A 21,481-nucleotide genomic window follows, 5' to 3' on the forward strand; every position below is an offset into this window, starting at 1 on the left:
TCAGCGAGCTCTCTCATGAGTTGAGAGTGATGAAAAGCCTCAAATGCGTCTAGGCTAAAATGACAAGAGCACAGCTGTGGGTCTTTTGGGCAGGCAGACTTTGCATCTTGCTTTCTGGAGAATTACCTCACTTCCTTTATTCTCTTTGCTTGAAAATTACATCCAAAAGCTGCACATTTTGACATTTTGACTCCTTTTTTGTAATACAGTAGTTGGCAATTGTTTTGCTTTGCATGGCAGAGGCCAGAAATGTGGGAAGCATCTTTTCATGTCATCATCCCAGAATGCATTACACAAGTGAGAAATATGCAGCTAATTCACCTGATCAATATTGGAATTCTGTATCGGCCGATCTCAATTTTGGGTGACCGGTATCAGAATCCGCAACATAAAATCCTAATCACAACGCCCATAAATTCAATTTTTAACATGCTGTACATAGGGGTGTCCACATGGCACACATTTGCACTGGTGCTGCACTGATGTATTTTGTTGCGATATATCTTACACCGGTGTAAGTTTTGTGGAGTGTTCATACGTATAAAGCTGCTTACTAAGGAGAAGCATGTTAAACCCGGTGCAGCCGCACTTGCGTCCACATGGCAGTTTCTGCGGCCGTGCAATACGATAATAATCGTAATAATACGGAAATAAAACGTGCACATGCGTAAAGTGTTCTTCCTTTTCCCCGCCTTGTTTGTGACATATCGAAAAACTATGGTTTATACTTCTCCGGATAAATCAACGCTGTGGTCTATCAGACACCGTAAAAGGATGAGAGAGAGAAAGGAAAGAAGTGCAAAATACCCAGGATGCAAGTTATGCAATACCCGTATGTAATCAACTCTTCTCACGCATAGCGAGTCAACCCCTGAAGCGTTCACACGTCCCATTTTATATCGGTGCTGCCCCGCAAACTAGCATTTACTACGGAGTAAATTTTTAAACCACCTCCTGAGCAGGGTTAAATTTGCTCCGGTTTAAGATGTTTTCAGGCGCTACACCGGTATAACTTCGTACGTGTGAACGCTCTACTGGGGGCAGCTCCGGTGCTACACCGTAGTAAATGTTGCCGTGTGAACACCCCTTATCTGTCATGTTCTGGAAAATAAAAAATAAAAAATCTTAATTTGTGATGGAAAACAACACAAAATGCAGACAGGTCCAAAAAAACAACAAGTTTATTTTAACCATATTTTGTGTATGTACTACAAACTCTGGTCTCTCTAATCAGTCTCCATATCTTCTGAAAGGTTGTGTAATAATTCTTACATGAAAATCAATCTCTTAGTCCTTTACAGCACTTTGCGTCTTTAGACGGCTGGTTGATACAAGTAAAAACAAAACTAAACAAAAACAAACAAACAAACAAACAGCAACAAGAAAAAAAATCACACTGGGTCCCTTTTAAATGTCAGTCTCAAAAATGTACTTTTGTATAAATCTACAACTACAACTGCATTTCCTCTCAAAAATGCTTATGTAAGAACAGAAATATTTCAATATCTTACACACATCAGGGAGCTTGTCTAAAATGCATTAAATTGAAACAAAATTTAAATAAAAACAAAATTGGAACCTTAACAGGCTCATGTGAATAACAAGATTAGAACTGGAACATCAATGGGATTAAATAATAAAGAGAATTAGAATTTTGATTTTGTAAATATTCGTTGGCTAAAACAAAGCATTTTTTAGGATAATTCACCAAATCATCTGTGGATCTTAGATCAATTAATTAGTCATTTCAAAAAGACATTTGTTTTATGTTCAACACACTCAAACATATGACTGTTTCTTTTAAATTTGCTAAACGTTGCCCTCTTAATGTTAATATCCTGTACACTATTGATACAAACTATGGGCATGCTGGGTAGACTCATTAGCTTTTGCACCCCAAAGTGCTCATAATCTTTATTGATGAGTCATAATCCTTGAGGGGGAAAGAAAATGATCTGTCCTTTCGCAGTAACTAATATTAGCACTGAACCTTGGTAATATTACTTGCGAGGGAGGTCTGAGTTGACGAGAAATGGAATGGGATCCAGTTTAAGATGCACCCTTAAAAACACGTCTTGTGCGTGAAATGCGTGTCGATCTAGCCTTTTGTAGATGTCTCCCTCCGCCAACACATCTGATTCAAATGACATGGATCGTTATCAGGCTTCTGATAAGATTGCTGATGAGCTGATCACTCGGAATGGCAAAATGACATCAACTGCTTTTACATCGTACAACTTTGAGAAATAAATTGAGCTGAGGATTTTTCTGACTGCAAAAGATCGAATGAAAATGATGTGCTTTTAATGGGAGTTACTGTCTTGCAAATACAACACCTTTTATAGTTCAAGGAACCTTTTGGAGATGTGCAGTGTCTGTTTGTGTCAAAAAAATAAAAAACATTGCATGTACTCATCTGTCAAAGATCTATTCAATATATTTGAAACAAGCATTCGGATCCATTCATTGTTTTGATTAATCGGTCAGTGATTCATCAAGGTTGTATTCACATGTTCAGCAGGATATAAGTATATTAAGTATGATTGTTGTGGTTTGGTGAAGTCTAATCTGAAACATTCAAACCTTGGAATACACCAAACAAGCCGGTCTGGGTCACTTGAAGAGTTGTTCTCTTTATGCTTGCTCGTCAACCGTTCAAAATGTGTTACGTTCAGCTCAAATGTGAATGCTGCACACACCAAAGACATGGACCAGCATTAAAATTTAAAAAAAAAGGTTTCAGGGTGTATCATCAATACAGTATACAGGACAGTGGACCCTGCATATTCTCTGATTGGGATCCACAGATTTACCGATTTGCAGATTGTAACATGTTAAAAAAAAAAGAAAGAGGCAGATTTTTTTTTTCTTTCCATTTCTTTTCGTGGCAAACTACTGTTTACAGTACGTATAATTTCACTGTATTGTAGCATCGCTAAAATTGAAGCAATGGTTACTGTCACCTTTAAACAGACCCCAAAATATCAAACTAGCTGTCTACTCTGTGGCAAAAGGCAAGAAGGCTGTTGTGTCTGTTGGTGAAAGCTCCTTGATAGATTCTGTGACAAATGTGGCTGGCTTTCTCTCTCTCTCTCTCTCGCACTCCCTCTGTGTGTGTGTGTGATATGAATAATATTTATTGTTTTGAAGGGTTTCTTAAAATGAGATAAAGCAGGATTCATCATGACAAAAGATTTGTCTGCATGACCAAACCGGCACTGTACCAGACTTGTTGTATAAGTAGACGGAAGTTGTACATCGTCACACTCTTTCACCCAATCACAGATCCAGCAGCAGTTTTGTTAACTCTGTAATTGACAGCTCGACTACATAGATGAAATGAGTGCCCATGTCTACAGTGGCTTATAAGAGTTTTATTAATAATTAGCTTTTTGAAGATGACGCCGTAGTTGGTAGCTATCTGCAAGAGCTTTTTGTTTTGAGTCATATGATGTTTGTTGTGCTTCATGTGGACCCTTTGTGGACTGTTTTCAGCGTTTTGGCCATGACATTCGTCAAAAGAGAAGAATGTGTGCTTGATGGATGGCTACTGGAGCGCGGATGCACATTTGCACCCGAGCGTCGGCGCTTGCAATTGAACGAGATTTACATGGGAAAGGCGAAGCGAACCAATCTCTTATTTCGTCAGTGGACGCTCCAGCTTTTTGCTTACTGGTACTTTTAAACTTAGCCTGTAGCCCACGTGTGGGCCGTCATGCGTATGTTGAGCGTGACGTCTCTAAAACACCTGCGAAAGGACATTTTGATTCTCTCCTCTTTCATCCATAACTGTTTCAAACAACAAGGCGAATGCAGGAATAGGGGTTCCGATTGCATGACTGTCCAATGTCTCATGTCACGTGTTGTGTTATATTACCGCATTTTGTTATTTTATGTTAACTATTCTGTCGAGCGCTTCGCTACAGCTCTCGTGAAAGCAAGATATGAATAAAGATGTGTTGTATAAATGTGGACTGAATGTGAAACCACCGCCTAAAAAAGGTTAGCAGAGCATTGCTAAACCTATCTACCCCCGTTAGTCTGTGTTGGTCCTAAGTGAATCCAGCAGTTTTGGCTTTTACCCAAGTGCGAGTCACTGTTCACAGCTACATTGAGCAGCTGACTTAAGCACCAGCAAAAGCACCTTCAGAAGTATCCGCAGTCGGGACCATCATTGTACACTAACTCTTGTGCTATGCTGTGCAGTGTAATTTTCACAGCTATGATAATTCATCATCATCTTAGTTGTTGTCTGGACAGGGACTCTACATTGTGGATGTGCATGCTTAAGTGTAAGATGTTTTTTTCCGGGTACAACAATGTTTGTCAACATTTGAAAAGCTATTAAAGTGTTTTGGGATTGTAGTTGGTGGTATATGTATAATTTAATCTTCTCATACGCAATTAGGATCATTATTTGTAGGGTTGCATCAGTTTCTCGCAAAAATGAGCTATTCGCAGCCTGGCTCTAGGACCTTTTCCTGCAAATTACGAGGCTTTGCACATCTTATAAAAAATAATGCAATAGAAAATAGAAGCTAATGGACACCATTTTTGTTTTGGAAAGTTGTGCAGTTTTGTCTCGAAATGAATCAAATGCTGCAATATTTTTTTAGCACATTGAGTGTTGATAATTCAGTTGTATGATGTGTTTTGGTTTTTTTTGGGGGGGGGGATGAAAGTATGACAATGGAACAATGGGTTATTCATCTAGCTGCATCGTTCACTCTTCAAAAATGTGGAGTGGGTTGGGGTGGGCAACCATTCACAATTCTAAGTTGAATATACTTCATTCTAAGTGTCGGGCATCACCAATTGCCCACCTAGCCCCTCAAGTTGTGGTGCTTGGCATTGTTTTTCAAAATGGGCTCTCGGGGTTACTTTACACAGTTTTGCTCATGGGCATGTCAATTAAAATGTAAATGGGGCTGTGGGAGTAAGGCAAGTGTAGCATAAACATCTGGCTGATGCCTGCTTCCCCACATTTAGCTAAGAAATGTGCTGCACAGGACCGAGTTGTGGCGCTGGCAGGGTTGTGGGATGTGTATGTGGAGCTGCCAGGCACTGCCCATGTGCAAATGTGGCACGCGGATTACAGGTAATCTGCTGAGACAGCTCTATAAAGGGTTTAAGATCACCAGTCAACCTGAGAGCATGCAGTTCTACAGCCCTGTAGATGAGATAAGGGGGTACATGCTTTAAAAGGGTAGCTCAGGAAGCTTGGAAACATACGGACAGCAAACTGTGGGCAAAGCATGAAATGTTGGAAACGTTTCAGTCCACTTCCTTGACAGTTTTCTTCCATTTGGCCTTGCATTTGAGATCTGAGTGGGCATTTTGGAAGATGGGAAATGCAACAAGTCAAGTGAGGAGAAAAATTCAAAGCAAGATTTATCACAACTATGTGTCATTCTCTTTACTGGGAAAACAACTACCTTTACTGACAATTCCGCTGAACACCTTGAAACAACAGGTAACTCAATATTTATTTCATCCAGGTATTAGATGGTCATAGAATACTTTACCACTTACTCCACAGTTGGAGAAAAATGTCATGTGCTCTGCATTCATTGGGAAAACAAAGTTTATGGTTTACCAAATATAAAGTTTTCTTGTTTCATTTGTTTTGGCTCTATTGTCTCCGAGCATAATCTAAAAAGGAGGAGGCATGACGTGAATTATTCATTGGAAAAAAACAACTGCTGAATATTTTTTTTCCCTTGATTGAACAACAATAGTCTTTGTTCTTAAATAAATTACTTTTTCAAAGACACTTTTTTTTTAAATAATGGACATACGCTAATTACCAAAGTCCTTCAATGAACATCACCAACCACTGAATTGCCAAACACACATGGTTCGTTCATGTTTGAGTCTTGCTCAAATTCCATCGTTGGAGAAAAGAATGTTCAGATTTGGGTCTCTTGCACATTGTCTTTTGAGTTTGCCCGGATTAACAAAGGTTCATGCGCTGAGCTGTGTATGGAGTTGATAGTGGAGGCGTGGTTGTATGCTGTTTTATATGTGTTATAATGGTTGAGGTGCTCATGTTCAAGAGGAGGCAAAGTCAGGTGGCCCTCCATCCCTGGTCCTCCGGTTACGCAGTCCTCATCCACATTAATGATCTCAATGGTGCGTGTGGGCGCATGGTGATTCTGCTGGTGGTGCTGTTTCCGCATTTTGTAGAAGATGATCAGCATGACCGCTGCCATGAGCGTGATTGCAACAAAACAGCCGATGATGATCTTGGTCGTCTTCATGACCTCATCCAAGCCATTTAGGGAGCCTTCGCCACCAAATTCAGTGACGGCGATTGTGTAAGTCTTCTCTGTGGCACGAGTAGAGACAGGGGTCCGCACTGTGGTGGTGGTTGTAGAGCTGGATGAAACAGATCTCCACGTATGAGCCGAGGGGGTGGGGCCGACCTTCTGTTGCACAATCGTGGTGAAGCCTTCATTGTGTGGCGTTTCTATCGTCTCGACGGTCACTGTGGTGAAGTAGCTGAAGCTGCTGTTCTCAGTTGAGGACACATTGAGTGTGGCGGACGCTGTTGTGTTACCGGCTGAATTGCTGACCATACACGTATATGTGCCAGTGTCTTGCATGGTAACGTTGGTGAAGTTTAGAGTGCCATCATTCAGCACTGAGATTCGGATTTTGTACGCACCGTGTGTCATAATGGAACCATTGGGCGTAATCCAGCTCACAGAAGTCAAAGAGTTGGCTCGACATTTCAACTCGGCAGCGCTCCCCTCAGTCACATTGAGGTCAGCGGGGGGCTCCACAATCACAGGAGCATAACAGTGAAAGTAATTTTGGTCAAGCTCACCGATGTAACGCCCTTTGTGGTGAGCTGGTGAGCTACAGCGTGCGCAGCAGCTGGTGTTTGCTGGTACCATCTCCTTGAGCCACCAACTCAGCCAGAGGATGTCACAGTTACAATTCCAAGGGTTGTGGTGCAAATGCACCCTCTCCAGATGATGCAAAGGAGTGAACAGATCATGGGGCAAGAGCGTAAGGTTGTTGTGGGCTAAATTAAGCTCCACTAGTGACTGGAGATCATCAAATGAGTTTCTTTCAATAGTCTGGATCTGAGCATGCATCATCCATAGCTTCTGGAGATGGATGAGCCCCTTAAAAGAACCAGGCCGGACGACAGACAGTTGGTTCCCTGACATCTCCAGTTCATCCAGTTTCACCAAGGGAATGAGGTTGGGAATTTCCTTCAGATTACACATTCCCAGATTTAAGTAGCGAAGATTGCTCAGTCCTTCAAAGGCCCCCTCGGATATGTAGGATAGCCTTTTAAGCTCCCCCAGGTCCAGTCGCCGTAATGAGGGCACCCTGTTGAAGGCATAGGAGGGAATGCTCTCAATGGGATTATTCCTCAACCATAACTCCTTTAGTTTGGACAGGTACTCGAATGCCCCATTTGGGATCGTGGTGAGGCGGTTATCGAAAAGCTCCAGGGTATTGAGGCTCGCAAGTCCATTGAAGGCCCCAAGCTCAATTTTGCGTATGTGGTTTTTACTCAGTTGCAGGATCTCCAAATGCCTTAAGTGCTTGAAGCTGTCCACTTTGATGACCTGGATGAGGTTTTCTTGGAGATTCAGGTAGCGCGTGTTGGTAGAAATGCCATCAGGGACCTCTCGTAGCCCCCTCCGTGTGCAGATGACTTTGCTGAATTGATTACTGCAGGAGCAGACGGAAGGGCACGTCTGAGCACGAACCAGACCCGCAACCACCAAAAGTTGTAGGGCCAGAAGCAGCACAAACAAAGGGTCGGACAAGGCCCGGTTCCACCTAGGACCACGCATCGTCTGCTGCTGCTGAGAGGAGGTCATCTTGTTTAACATTCATAATTCATTAACTGATCTTCCACTTGCTGGAAAGAGGATTGGGGACAACTGGAATGACACAAAGCACAAGAAAATGCCTATGAATGTGAGATGATATACAGGCCAAAAGTGTCCTTCAACTAATATGGTACATAGAAATAAACTACAATCATTACAGCTTTTGGTGTTGTGTTGTAGTTGCATCTCATACAGCACAATCACATTGCCTTTCATATGGAGTAGATCATGTTTTGGAATCGATAGAGGCTTCAGTGACCTTGAAAATGAGAAAGCACTCTAACTACAGAAATACAAAATATACAGTATACTACTCCGACTATGGTAGATAGATGGATAGATAGATCTTTTAAAGTGTCCAAAAGTTATTTTGCATGAGTGTAATTGTGTCAGCAATGTATATGTGCTTATTTTACCCTTGATCAAACAATATTAAAAAAAAATACAATCATAAAAAATAATATCAATTGTGGTATAATTGTCTCAACCATGAATGAAATGCAGATTTAGACAAAGGCAGACAAATATTTTCAAAGGAGAACGTAATAATGAACGGGACAAAAAGAGGCTCTTTAGTTACCATGAAACAATCAAATTGCTGTATTTTCTTCTTTGTACCGACACCGACAGTGATAAATCATCAAATCCAAATTGAAGTACAAGAGGAGATGCCGCTATTCTAAATTAATTATAATACCGGCTTCCGTACACAATCAAAGTGATTTAATTGGGTTTTTGTTTTGCAAGACTGATTAAAAATGATTTTTAAAAATGTGCAGTAACTACAAGACATCATATCAAGAAAATGAAAGAATTCTTCAACTTGAGTAAGATTGTCAACCGCCAGTTTCTCTTCATCCCTCAGCAGTACATATTGATGGCCTAAATGAACAGGATGCTGCATCTTGAGGAGCACAATGATTTTAGACAAATGAAGCAGTGTCCAGTTTATTATTGTCATTCAATTATTCAGTGAGTGCTATTTTTTGATTGAATAATCTATGTATTTGGATAGACCTGGCCATGATGTAATGCTTTAATTCATACTGTATGAAAAACAAGTGGATGCATATATTACAGGGGAAGGTCGGCCCGTGTTCTACACTTGAAAGAAAAAGAGTGAAGACAGAGAGGGAGAGATTAATGAGATATAAATTAAATCGGGTCACTTTGTGACCATGCCTGCATTCCTGCAACAGCTCGAAATAGAAACCAAATTCCGACATGGATTCCAGAGTGGAATCTATATTAAACACAAGTCTTTCCTTTGCACACACCCTTTTCAATAGAGGTATAAATGTTGCACAGCTGGTTAAAGTTGCGGGTCTGTACTTCTCACTGGATAATATTTTTTTACAACAGCTGTTGCATTACTCATGACTCCAGCCGATGTATTGGATTTCACGCGTGGTAAAATTGGGCAAATCATTCTTCCAATGAGCCAATGTTTGTAGCTGCCGTTAAACCTACTTTGACTCCTCTGTTAATATTAGAAAATGGGGAACCAGGCCTTAAACTCTTGCTAAATCGATCAGTCTTCTATATTGTCTTTGAGAGCATTAGTCTATACAGTAGACACCGTATACTATATTTAAAAACAAATAAATAAATAAGGAAAAGTAAACAATCTGGTGTGTATTTAGACCAGATGTCGGAAGCACGCGGCTCCAGAGCCGCGTGTGGCTCTTTGATCCTTCTACCGTGGCTCTCTGTGACTTTGCGGAATACAGTCAATCATGAGTACTTTCTATAATATCATTAAATATATTTGAATGAGTAAAATGAGGAGTCAGAGCCACCGATGTGGCTGCCGTCCAGATTTATTGAGCTATTCGCCTGTCGGGAGGTGAAATCATGGATAAATCAAGAAAAAAATAATCTAACAGAAAGAGAACATTTAATGCTATGCCCTATTATATGAAATACAAACATCGCTTGCGGAACCTCACAGATGACAGTTTAAAATCTTGAGTGTGAAGATGAAGGTGACGTCTTACAAAAATCTGGGTGAAATATAGAACTGGGTAAAATATCTACTTTCATGGACTCTTAGTTTACAAATATACCTGGAGTCCTTTTTAGTTGAAGTTGATAGCAGTGAATTCCACTTGCAACCTCAGAGGAGCATCTAAATGAGGCATTCATTCTCCGTCAGCGCCACCCCCCCATTTACAATTGGTTTCTGATGGGTAAAATCTGTCGCATCAGGCATCGACACACGGTTGCACGCTACTGGGAACGCTCGTGATCCAATGATGAGGGCACACAGACGCAGACAGCATTTTTGCTTTGCTGCGAGTGGATTATTTACATTTGGCTTTCATTTCATGAACACGAGGAGGACTCAAATAGACACTATTTTATTTGAAAGTAAGCTTCAACCAAGAGTCTTTTTTTTCATAGTTTTGAATGTTTTTGTTACATAAAAAAGGACACTTTCTTTGGAGCAATTCCATGATGTAATATACTGTTTTTTATACATACAGGGGAAAAAAAACACCCCCCCCCCCCCACTAAAAAAAACCCCATACGTGTTAATTTCACTTTTGATATCAAAATGGTATTCTTAACGCCAGGTGATTTTTTTGAATTTATTTTTATTTTTTTATGTGAGACTGTTCAAATGGCTCTGAGTATTTAAGTTGGTCGACCCCTGATTGAGACAATGAGGTATGAAAGTAGGCCCATCCTTTAGATACTGAAAGATGGGACTGCAACTAGGGGTCCCAAATGGTGGTGCATTATCTGTTTTGCAAAAACCACAATGCCAGACGTATGGTACAGAACCAAACTATTATTTTATATTTGATTTAATTTAACATTTAAATGGAAGTAAAAAAAACTGGAGCATGAATGGGTGGCAGTTACGTGACATCCCCGCCATGTCATTTGGAAGCGTGTACTCTCCCATTTTAACAACTTTATTCTCATGTAGGATAGGGTTGGTTTCATTTGAATAAATTATGAGAGCAGAATTCATAACACATACTTATTTCTGGTTTGTTCAACCTCACATTGCACGTTTGACATTTATTTCAGTGTTTTTGTCAGGAATTTAAATATGCATCAGCAAAGTCAGGTCAGCTCATACTTTTGAAGCTGTAAGAACAGTCTCCAGAGAGTTGTTGAAGCCTCACAGTCTTCGCTATGGCTTACATTGGTCTTTCTACTGAATAATAGTTGCTGCAAGTTCTGTGTCAATGCTCACACAAACAAAAACATAAGTTTAAAGCAGTGATATTGTGCTTTTAGATTTATTACCGGTACTCCTTTTTATTCTTGCAACTATTCACACCTCATTTCTGAGATAAGGTACCGTCAATGTTTGTCCATCCATTCACATTTTATCCCACGTGTCCAGTCGAGGAGAGGGTAAACTGGAGCCTATCCCTGCTGAATTTGGGGAAGTACCCTGGACTGGTGAATTTGCAGGCGACATATAATGTACACCATAGGTGTCAAACTCAAGGCCTGGGGGCCAGGTCTGGCCAGCCTCATCATTTTATGAGGCCTGTGAAAGCAAATCAAACATGTCAACCTCCATGACTAATGCTTGCAGAATTTCACATTCTCATATGTAATAACTAAAAAATATTGTAGGCATTTTCTTGTTACTAAACCCCTCATTACAGTCACTTAAACAATAGCTGAATAAACAATTATTCTTGACTTCTTTATATGGTTTGACAGTAATAATGGCCCTCCAAGGGAAACTTTAGTGACTGCAATGTGGCCTGCGACAAAAACGAGTTTGACATCCCTGCTGTAGACCAAATAGCCATTCACATTTACATTCACTTCCATGGACAGTTGAGATTCTTTGGTGTACTCTACAGGACGTTTACATTTTCAATATGGGTTTATATATTATGCCCTGCGATAGAATGACGACGAGTTCAAGGACAGTCAGTTGGTTTAGGTTCCAGCACAACCGCGAGCCTAGAGAGGATAAGCGGAACAAAGAATGTATCATTAGGGCTTATATATTATGACCAAATTTGAATAGCTGAGCTTCATCATTTTCCTTTTGAAAGACCATCCCTTTATAAACGTGGAAAATATGACAGCCTTTTTTGGGGACATAAAATTCACTTGGCCAATTACCGGTACATTAATATGCAAAGTTTTGTAGAGATACTCAACTCAATTTTACTTCTAGAGCACAGAAAACAACCACAGCTGCTTACAAAGTCCTATACATACCGTTACACAATAACTTAACAACAACAGTGAACACAATAAAACAGTAAAACAAGAATGAGTCTCGTAGAAAATGATATCTGTGAGGCAATGGCTACTGTTTGATCACAGCATCCAAGACAGACGCATCCTTAAGCCAGTAGAAATATGCCAGTTGTTGGACCTTTGCCTGAACACCGCATACTTTGAATTTGTGAGAATATTTTACAGACAAAAAGAAGCTCTGGGCTCCCTGGCATGCCACATCAAAGCAAACTCGTACATAGAGGACATGGAAACGAGGGCTCTGAGCTCCTTTGAGGAAACCTAATCGAAAGTCATTGGTGCAGATATGTGGCTGACACATGGGTTAAAATCCAAAGCCAGGAAGTGCAAAGCCTTCACCGAGCACATTCTCTCAGTGGAAAATAAATTCACATGTGAAGATTTCAAAGACAACAAGTTGTCTTTTTTGGACCGTGATGTCCACTTTGGCGTTGACAGGGGATCCATGTTGGGCCTGACAGAAAACCCCCTCACACTGACAAATACTTAGTCTGACTCACACCGCCCACTGGAACACAAACTGAGCGTTATCAACAACAACACAGAGATGATAATCTGCCAAACAGCACACAGGCCAAAGAGAAAGAACATTCGCATGTGAGGCAGGCCCTTACCCCAGCTGGTCATTTCAAAAAGCAAATCTACCACTCGAAGGAACAATAGTAAAGTGGATAAGAAAGAAAGGAGTGATAGACACCACAAACTTGTCATTCGATCTATCTGTCAGGTATGCCTGAGAAAATCAGAAAGAAAGATTTTCAACCAACACACCATCCCAGTGCACTTAAAGCCTGGTAACACCCTGAGACAAAGGCCGCTAGATGCCAAAGACCCGACACTCCATACCCAGAAGAACGTGCGATGCTCAATTCGTAGAATGGCTTTGTTCAGGTATGGCCCATTGGGTTTGATCAGATCTATGCACCTCTGCCCCCTCCTCCATTTGAATGTAGCTGCACATTTCCCATAATCCAAAAGGTTCTGCACAAGTCTAAAGTGGGCTTCAACTGGGGGATAACCACAAAATAAGTGATGTCAAATGGAAAGGATGCACTTTGGGGTAAGAAGTGCCTGGAAAATGTAGCGTGTGAACGCTACCATGCTATGTGATCACCAAAGCATCATAAAATCCTGTCACTAAGACAATTTTCTTTCTTTATTAAATGATCCCAAAATTTTCCCACCGCATTATACAGTTTCATAATTAAAAATAAAACAACATTTTTAATTTCAAACTCTTCCACTCCTGATATGTTCAAGGACCCATGTATTATGTCCTTGATCGATTAGTCATTACACACAGGTGCACAGGCTCCGTTGAGCAGTAGATCAGCACGGCAGAGTCTCTTAAAAGTCAAGGTTGGCTTTTTTAAAACTCATGACAGTACTTCTGTTTTTTTGCTTAGTTTTGTTTTTGCAAGAATGTCTCTTCCTATATATACACGGTACATAATTCTAACCAAAACAAGATATTGTTTTCTAATTTTTGGACCTGTGAGGCAGGTGCATACAAGCACATTTACAGTTTATTACAGGTCATATACACATCTATAGCTGATACAGATGACCAAAAATAATCACTTCCTCTGAGAACACCCGCCTTCGGCTTTGATGTGCCAAATGAAAAGACTTAATGGACTCCTGATGGCTCCTTGATATATCAGTTGCTATTGTCCTATTATGCTTTGGTCCTTTAGTAGATAAGCAGGAGGTGGTGACTTGTCACTATCATGTCAAGCTTTCTTTGAGTCAGAATGTCAACTTTCTTACATGTCTTCTGCATTCAGCTTTTCTCTCCAGCAGCTGTTGCAAATTTTGTACTTTTCTTTTTAAGTATTTAAATTGTCATTAACGCAATGAATCCCACATTAAAAAAAAGGAACTTAACTTAAACTTGGAGTAATTTATTACTTGAAAAAGATGGTAATAAAATATATTATTATATATAAATAAAAAAAATAAAATTAAACAAACAACCCCCCCCCCCCCCCAAAAAAAAACATTACTTTCAATTGCACTGTAACTAGTAAGATTATATATATTACATTTTGGAAGTGACTTGCCCAACACTATTCATGTTGACATGATGCTTTATGTTACGACGGTGGTTCTTAATCCGGGTTTGATCGAACCCGAGGGGTTCGGTGAATCGGTCTCAGGGGTTCGACGGAGCCTCTGCCATGGAGAGTAAGACACACCCGACTCAACATGTCAATTAGTTATGACACACCCGCTTGGCCATCAGTGGTTGCAGATGATCACATGACATTGCTTGTCTAATCAGTGCAGTGGGAAATTTTGTTTGTTCCGTAGTCAATGTGTGACTGTGGTGATACTATGTTGTACCGGAAAAAAAAAAATGGATACTTATCTCTTGAAATATTATTTACTTTTTTTCTGTTTTTAATAAATGCGGTGTTTTTTTTTAGATCTTGAATTTGTAAAAAAATTATTTTTCACTAATGGAAGGGTTCGGTGAATGTGCATATTAACTGGTTGGGTTTGGTACCTCCAAGAAGGTTAAGAACCACTGTGTTACGTTATGTTTAGGTGAAATTAAAATAAACTCAAATTTGATCAACCCCATTACCGGTGCTTTTCACAAATCCGATTATGAGTGGGCTACCCCGCACCCACCACCCGCACCCCACAATCCTCATGCTTGTTTGGAGTGACTTGTAAATATGTATTCAGTGTTGATGTGATGATTATGTATTATGCAGAATGCAGAAACAGTCTAGAACCATCAAGACTTTTTAGTTTCTTGATGTGGCCAAATGCATTTGACGATTTATTTCTAAATCATTACAGACATTTATTGCATAATAACCATGAGCCAGCATAAATCAGTCATTTCAGTATCAATCAAAATCAGTATCTGCCCAAAATAAAATGGACTGATCAAAATAGTTACAGTATATTTAAGCTAACATGATCCAGGAGTGAGAGTGCTGGTCCATTTACTATCTATCTGGCACAGACATTTGTACAATACGTCACAGTCAAGGTGCCAAAAGACCTCTGCAAAAAATCGATCAGTGACTACTCGATTTTAGCTAGTCTGTGGAACCTCCTCAATACTCGATCCTCATGTGTCAATGTGCATTTAAGACAACTGAGATACTGTACCCTGGGAAGACTCCATGAATGAGGAATATGAACAAAAAAAATCTGCACTTTGCTGAGCTAGCTGCTAAAGAACAACATGGTGGTTGAAACACGGAAACTGGTGTCCCCACGGATGCAGAGGCTTGGTGGGAACATCAAAGTGGATGTGGTGTTGGAGTCGCTTTGCAAAATGGAAAAGAACGAGGAGTAGTTGGCCCGGCCAGGAGCAAATTGAATGACCGATTGAGGATTTGGCGAATTGAAACCGTTGAGAAGTCACAAGCTAAAAGGCTCTCAAGGCTGTCTGAAATTGTGGATGGCCTGTTCCCAAAACAACTGCGATCTAGACTTTACCCTGGACGAAGAAAATTCGATCGGAGGCAAGCATTCCTACTTGCCTTTTACCCCTCCTTCCAGGGCCCGAGACTGATAAGCCACAGGTGCTCGACATGCAAACGTAGACAAACGACAATAACACATTCTCCGCAACATCAACGTTGTAGCTGGATTCCTATTCGCTTTGGCCCCACGTGTTCCAACTAGATTGGTTTTAACTGAAGTGATGCTTCCTCGTGTAATGTTTATTGTGAGCACACGTGTTTGTAGTGATTTACACAAATCTGACTTTTTTTTTGTTATTTCTGCATAGTGAATTAGCCCCTAATCATGGGCAAATAAAATAGTTTCGGATTTCGAACAAATAGCTTTTCAAACAGCCTTCTGGAACGGATTATGGTTGAAAACAGAGCTATGACTGTACTTGTCTTTTAAATGTAAGATACCTGTGCTCATTTTTTTTTCCCTCTGACTCAAACAATGCTCCCACTTAAAGAGAATGGTTGGAGTCGGTTGTTTTCCCCCCCTCTTATTCCCCATTGTTTTTGGTTTTTTTCCGCATCTAAGATATCGGGGTATTTAACAGTGAACTGCCTGGCTTCCTTCCGCTCTATATCCCTTTTGGTCATTGTTTTTTTGTTTGTTTGTTTGTTTTCTACATACTTGGCCAATAAATTGATTCATATTGCAAAGTCTTGTGAACCTAAAATAAATGTTCTACTTTTGCACCTTTCTCAAATGCATACTACAAGGATAATGCCAGCAATATACATGAGAGGTTGTAGGCATTGATACCATGAGCCCAGAAATCCAGACTAATTGTAAATATTGAAATATACAGAATAACTATACAATTCAATGGAACACATATCATAATTTAGGTTGTAAATGAATGTAGGTGCTTCTGATTTTGCTGACCCCATTGAAGACACATATCTTATGTAACAGGAAAAAGCATCCACAAATGTTAGTAAAGGGGAAATGATGCACGTGATGAGGAGAGCTGTTAAGTTAGTCATTTTATTACATCCAAAGCTACAATGTTTTGACATGATGTAATAGGTCAAGTGGAAATGTCCTTTAGCAGTGGAAGCTGAAAGATGGTGCATTGCCACCTAGTGTTGTGGAGCATTGCAGACTGTGTGTGTGTGTGTGTCGGTGTTGGGGGCAGAATTTAGTGGAGGGAATCCAGAAGAAATGGAGATGTCTTATGTGTGCATTTTTAATTTACTTGTTGTAGATTCAACTAAATCCAAGCAAAGCCAAACTCCACATTCTGGAGTTACTTACTCCTCTCTCTTTCTGAAAATTAACAGTGAAACACTCTTTGTGTCATTTTCATTTCAAAGTAGATCTCAGAGTGTGGATCAGAGTGAGTTCTTACCTGCCAAGTCAATTACAGTCCAGTGGGATTCCGGTCATTGTCATTTAAACACCCATTCCAACATAATACCAGCCCTGAAAATGCAAAGGACATAATCAAATGATTACTACTTCAATGTACTCTCCTGTGAAACACAACATGAATAACGAGGTGTGATTGCAGGCTTGCTGGGATAAAAAAAATAAATAATAATAATAAAACATCTCTTCACCGTCTTTAAATGACCACACACGCATTTGTGTGTGTGTATGTGTGTATATTATATATATACTGTATATATCGGAAAAAAGGGACGCCCAACATTTGAGCACTGCCCCTCACTATGATTCAGTGCTGAATTACGCCAATGCAAAGGCACATTGTTTTATCACTTTACCTGCATACACAATGATTATGACTTTGCCATTGTCATCATTACGTTCATAACTATCAACGACACCAATATTTAACTACATTTCCACACTGAAAAAATGCTCTGGCTTTCACCCTCCTTCGCTAAACACCACATTTTTCCAAACATGTCCTAAGTTAGTCTTTTAAAATGATTTATGGTTGTAATCTAAATCAACAAACCAAACGTTTAAATGGATAAACCAGGCAGCTTTGAAGCTGGTGAGACACTAATATTACAATAACATATACAAATTTATGAGCCAAATGGGAGGCTGACATTAAAAGGTGGTAAATCATCATCATCATTATCATCAATATAAAGTGATGTCACTCAATCTGATGCTTTGATCAACAATGTATATGTTTCAAATCCATAACATCACTATCACTATTCACACAGCCTCAGTTTCTTATGTGCCCATCTCAGCTACATACTACATATATCATACTACAACTGTGGCCAACCACATCAGTCCAGGCAATATTATAACCTATGTATGAAACAGGCAATAAAATGAAACATTCTCCCAAGCAGTCGTCTGTCTCATAAGCCATTTATTTGAAAAAATGATGCCCTTATGATTAAGAGCAAAAGTCAAACAACAAATCATGTCTCATGTCAATGTCTTATGCGCTACAACCTTGAATATTTTGCCCTGCATGTCACACTACATCACCTACTGGAAATTAGCAGAAATGTATGTCAGGCTGAATCACTTGGTTGCAGAGCCACCCATTCAATTAAGATCTTTGGTCAGGGTGGACGATGTGGGGTTCTAGTGCAGTGAACACAGACTCCCAAAGGAATAGTAAGTGCTGAAATCACCTCAGTTACGCCTGGCATTTGTCATTATCTAATGGTAAATCCATCTGTATCTGCTGGAAAGGTCCTGCGAAGATGACTCACCAAGTCAAGCGAGAAGAAATCCAAAGATGGTAAAGAGCGATGGATCGATGCCAAATACAATACAATACAAATGAAAACTATTACGGAACAAATATTTGATCATTCCATAACAAAACATTGTGATGTCATATTAAATAATTTCAAAAGACGCATGAAATCCAATCATTTTATTCGTTGACATGATGCAAATGCACACTGGGATTCATTTCATATTTTAAAAATAAATGAGACCAAGTAAAATGATGGCGACTAGATAAAACAAATTAAGAGGCTTCAGAACAAGAATTAAAACAATTTTCTGGAACAAACAGAGCAATTTCAATACTCCGACTACATTAATATATGATGTGTGACTAAATTAAATTGGAACGTAGCAAAATCAATTACGACACATCTAAGGAGTATACAACATTTGTTAATACACAGCATTTTATGTCGTATTCAATTTATCTCCAAGAGGGACAGAGCGTGTGTGTTTGCAGATGTTTATGTGTGTTTGGACTGTGTCAATAATCAGACTCGATAACCAGGCTTGTCTGGACTACATACAATAATGTCACCAGATTGTGGTGCTTAACCAATGACAACTGTTGCCAGATTTTTAGAAGTCATTCTGGATAAAATAAAAAGTATTTGTTTATGAGTCCAGTCGGACTGAAGCTGTTTCAAGGCTGGAGGATTACATAGTGAAATTCAGTCATGCTGGAACTGAAAGGGGCCTTCCACAAATTGCAGTTGAAAAAGTAGTTTTCCAAAATGGCTTGCATTACGGGGAAATATGAAAATTCCCCTTTTAACGTCTCGTCTGAAAATAGTTATGTCTCTCGACTGCCTGCCCAACAATCAAGTGTGAAATTAAACATCCAAGTGCATTTTTTTTTCTTACTTTATCTGAAACATTTCCTATTTCAGCACACTCACTTTATGAAATTCAGCCCTGGTGATCTTTATTCGTGGATTGTGAGGGTTTTCATGAAATATGGGAATTCTATAGAGATCAGGTTGGAAACTAGGGATATGTTCATTTTGTAGCCCAATTCCCTTTTTGTTTGACCGGGGGGGGGGGGGGGGGCATATGCCGTATCTAATTTTATTTTTCCATGCCGCATGAGCAGTAAAAATTCAGATTTTTTTTCGAATTCAACCTGGGCCTCTTTCATATATGTGTGTGTATATACCGTATATATATATATATATATATATATCAAAAAAGTCCTCGTCTCACCCCTCAGGTGGTGTCCGGCCCTCATTCAGCTCGGGTCCTCTACCATATATATGTGTGTGTGTGTGTGTGTATGTATGCGATGCGCCTGAGTAACAGTTGCTATCTTAACATTTGACTTTAATTTAATCCCCATTAAACGTGAAGAATATAGTGAACATTGTTCGTGATAGTAGGCGTAGGCGCTTCATTTATTACACGCAGTTATGATATGACGTCATCCTTAGTTGACTTCTCCATTAAAGGAAGAGATCAAGGAGCGACGCCTCAAACCCCAAAATTAGTAAAATAAGTATTCTTCACGATATCAGATGATAAAATGAGCCCCAACACCCGGGACCATATTTGCTTTTGTAAACACTGTGCCACATGATGGTTTTTTTGTTTTGTTTTTCTTGCATTGTATACTTTATGCGGATTCGTGTCACATCACGGATGCGTTGTGCTCACATTAGAAGTCACGTTTGCTTTTGTAATGTGAACGAAAAACAAAAAGATTGGGTTTAACAACAAATCCGGATGGGGTATCATGCCCTGAGGTTTGAACACACCCTATGTCCCGCTTTACATGTGAATTGGGTATAGTGGATCGCTAAGTTATACTGATCATCGCCAATGACAGGCACGCAGCTCATCAAACAGGCTACTTTGAAAGAGCATGTGTACTTGCATGCTTTATTTCATATATACAATAAAAGTCATTTAATTAGAGTACTGTGCACATGACTGAATGCCTGTTTGGAGCCCTTACATGAGTAGAAAAGCGCCAGCCAGCCATTGTTAAAGTGTTGCCTAGCAATGGGTTTTGCCACACAGACACGGTCAGAATAGATCAAATAAAAACAAATGATTCAAAGTCTCACTCTCCATTGCCACCATTACAATGACTGCAGTTGCTGAGAGTGGCGCTTTCAGACAAAGTGTAGACAGGGAACAACCTCATTTCAGAATCTGTCCACCCAGAGTGTGTACATTTCATGAAGGTAAAAAGTGACAAACTTAAGTCAATTGGAGGATCTATCTGTACAGCCAAAAAAAGTGTTTATCTGCATGCCTTTTCTGACTTAAACACACTAAGTGAAGATGAACAATTGGTGAACAGAACATCAAATATTCAGAAGAGGGAAAATGGTATCCATCAGCAAAATGTCTATAAAAGGCTGTTTTACCAAGAGGTGCATTAGATGGAAGGCATACAGTATATTGCATAGGAAGCATCTGTGTCACGTAGCACGGTGGTGGTGGACCCCAAAAAGCAGGCAGGAGGGAGGAGCAGGGTGTATTTGAAGAATTGTATTTAAAACAAAGAAAACTAAATCCAAAACAAACGAAGTCCAAAGTATCAAACAAAACCCATGACTAAAACTAAAACATAACAATGAACTAAACATAACAGAAGCCAACAGCAAACAGCAACACACATGACAGTAGCAAAAAGCAACAATGACCCGACACCGAGTGTTCGGGCTGGGAGTCCTTTTAAAGGCCTGATTACCTATGACCAACAGGTGTGCAGCTGCCAGGGGAGCCCTACAGTGCCACCTGTTGGTCCCTAAACCGAATCATGACAATGTGAAAGAGAAAACCACCAATATTCAGTTTATTTCATGAAATGTCTGTCATTTTAAAGACTGGGAAACGCCTCTGAAAAATGCCTCAGAAGGCTTGCCATACTTCCACTGAGATACAGGAGGATTAACACGCTAAGCCGATAAGAATATGTAATACGAATCACTGATAACTCAGAATCACAGCAGTTCCACAGAAGAAGTGGAGGCACACTCTTCTGTGGGGTTTGGGATGGAGGGCAGGGAATGTAAAACAGTGTAGTGGGGTATTAAAGTGAAACAGGGAAATGTGAGGCGATGCTAAGAAATGAAGTCCTTCAAATGGGACGAAAGGAGAATACTAATATATATTAAAAAAATAAATAAATAATAAATCTTCCATAGAGGCACATATTACACATTCACTGTGACACGGTCGACTGGTTAGCACAGTGCAGAGGTGCAGGGTTTGATCCCAGCTTC

At 39.8% G+C, this 21,481-nt stretch overlaps 1 protein-coding gene and 1 long non-coding RNA gene across 2 annotated transcripts in view; both read right to left on the reverse strand.

Annotated features, from left to right (window-relative positions):
* Positions 1-1,163: 1,163 nt before the first annotated feature.
* LOC147205851 (leucine-rich repeat-containing protein 4C-like) lies at positions 1,164-7,888 on the reverse strand. The gene has a single exon (XM_086110157.1). The coding sequence runs from the start codon at positions 7,854-7,856 to the stop codon at positions 5,910-5,912; it is 1,947 nt and encodes a 648-aa protein (XP_085966283.1). The 5' UTR covers positions 7,857-7,888; the 3' UTR covers positions 1,164-5,909.
* Positions 7,889-16,934: 9,046 nt separating this feature from the next.
* Positions 16,935-21,481, reverse strand: part of LOC147205852 (uncharacterized) — a 38,353-nt gene continuing 33,806 nt past the window's right edge. The window contains exon 3 of the long non-coding RNA XR_015100611.1: positions 16,935-17,003. This is a non-coding gene — a long non-coding RNA (uncharacterized LOC147205852). The remainder of the gene's footprint in view (positions 17,004-21,481) is intronic.

Source organism: Hippocampus guttulatus, chromosome 4, assembly GCF_054856545.1.
Source record: "Hippocampus guttulatus isolate MCC_2025c chromosome 4, RoL_Hgut_1.0, whole genome shotgun sequence".
NCBI classification, from domain to species: domain Eukaryota; kingdom Metazoa; phylum Chordata; class Actinopteri; order Syngnathiformes; family Syngnathidae; genus Hippocampus; species Hippocampus guttulatus.

Coding starts and splice junctions, on each gene's coding strand:
- LOC147205851 (XM_086110157.1), bottom strand. CDS start 7,856: ATGTTAAACAAGATGACCTCCTCTCAGCAGCAGCAGACGATGCGTGGT.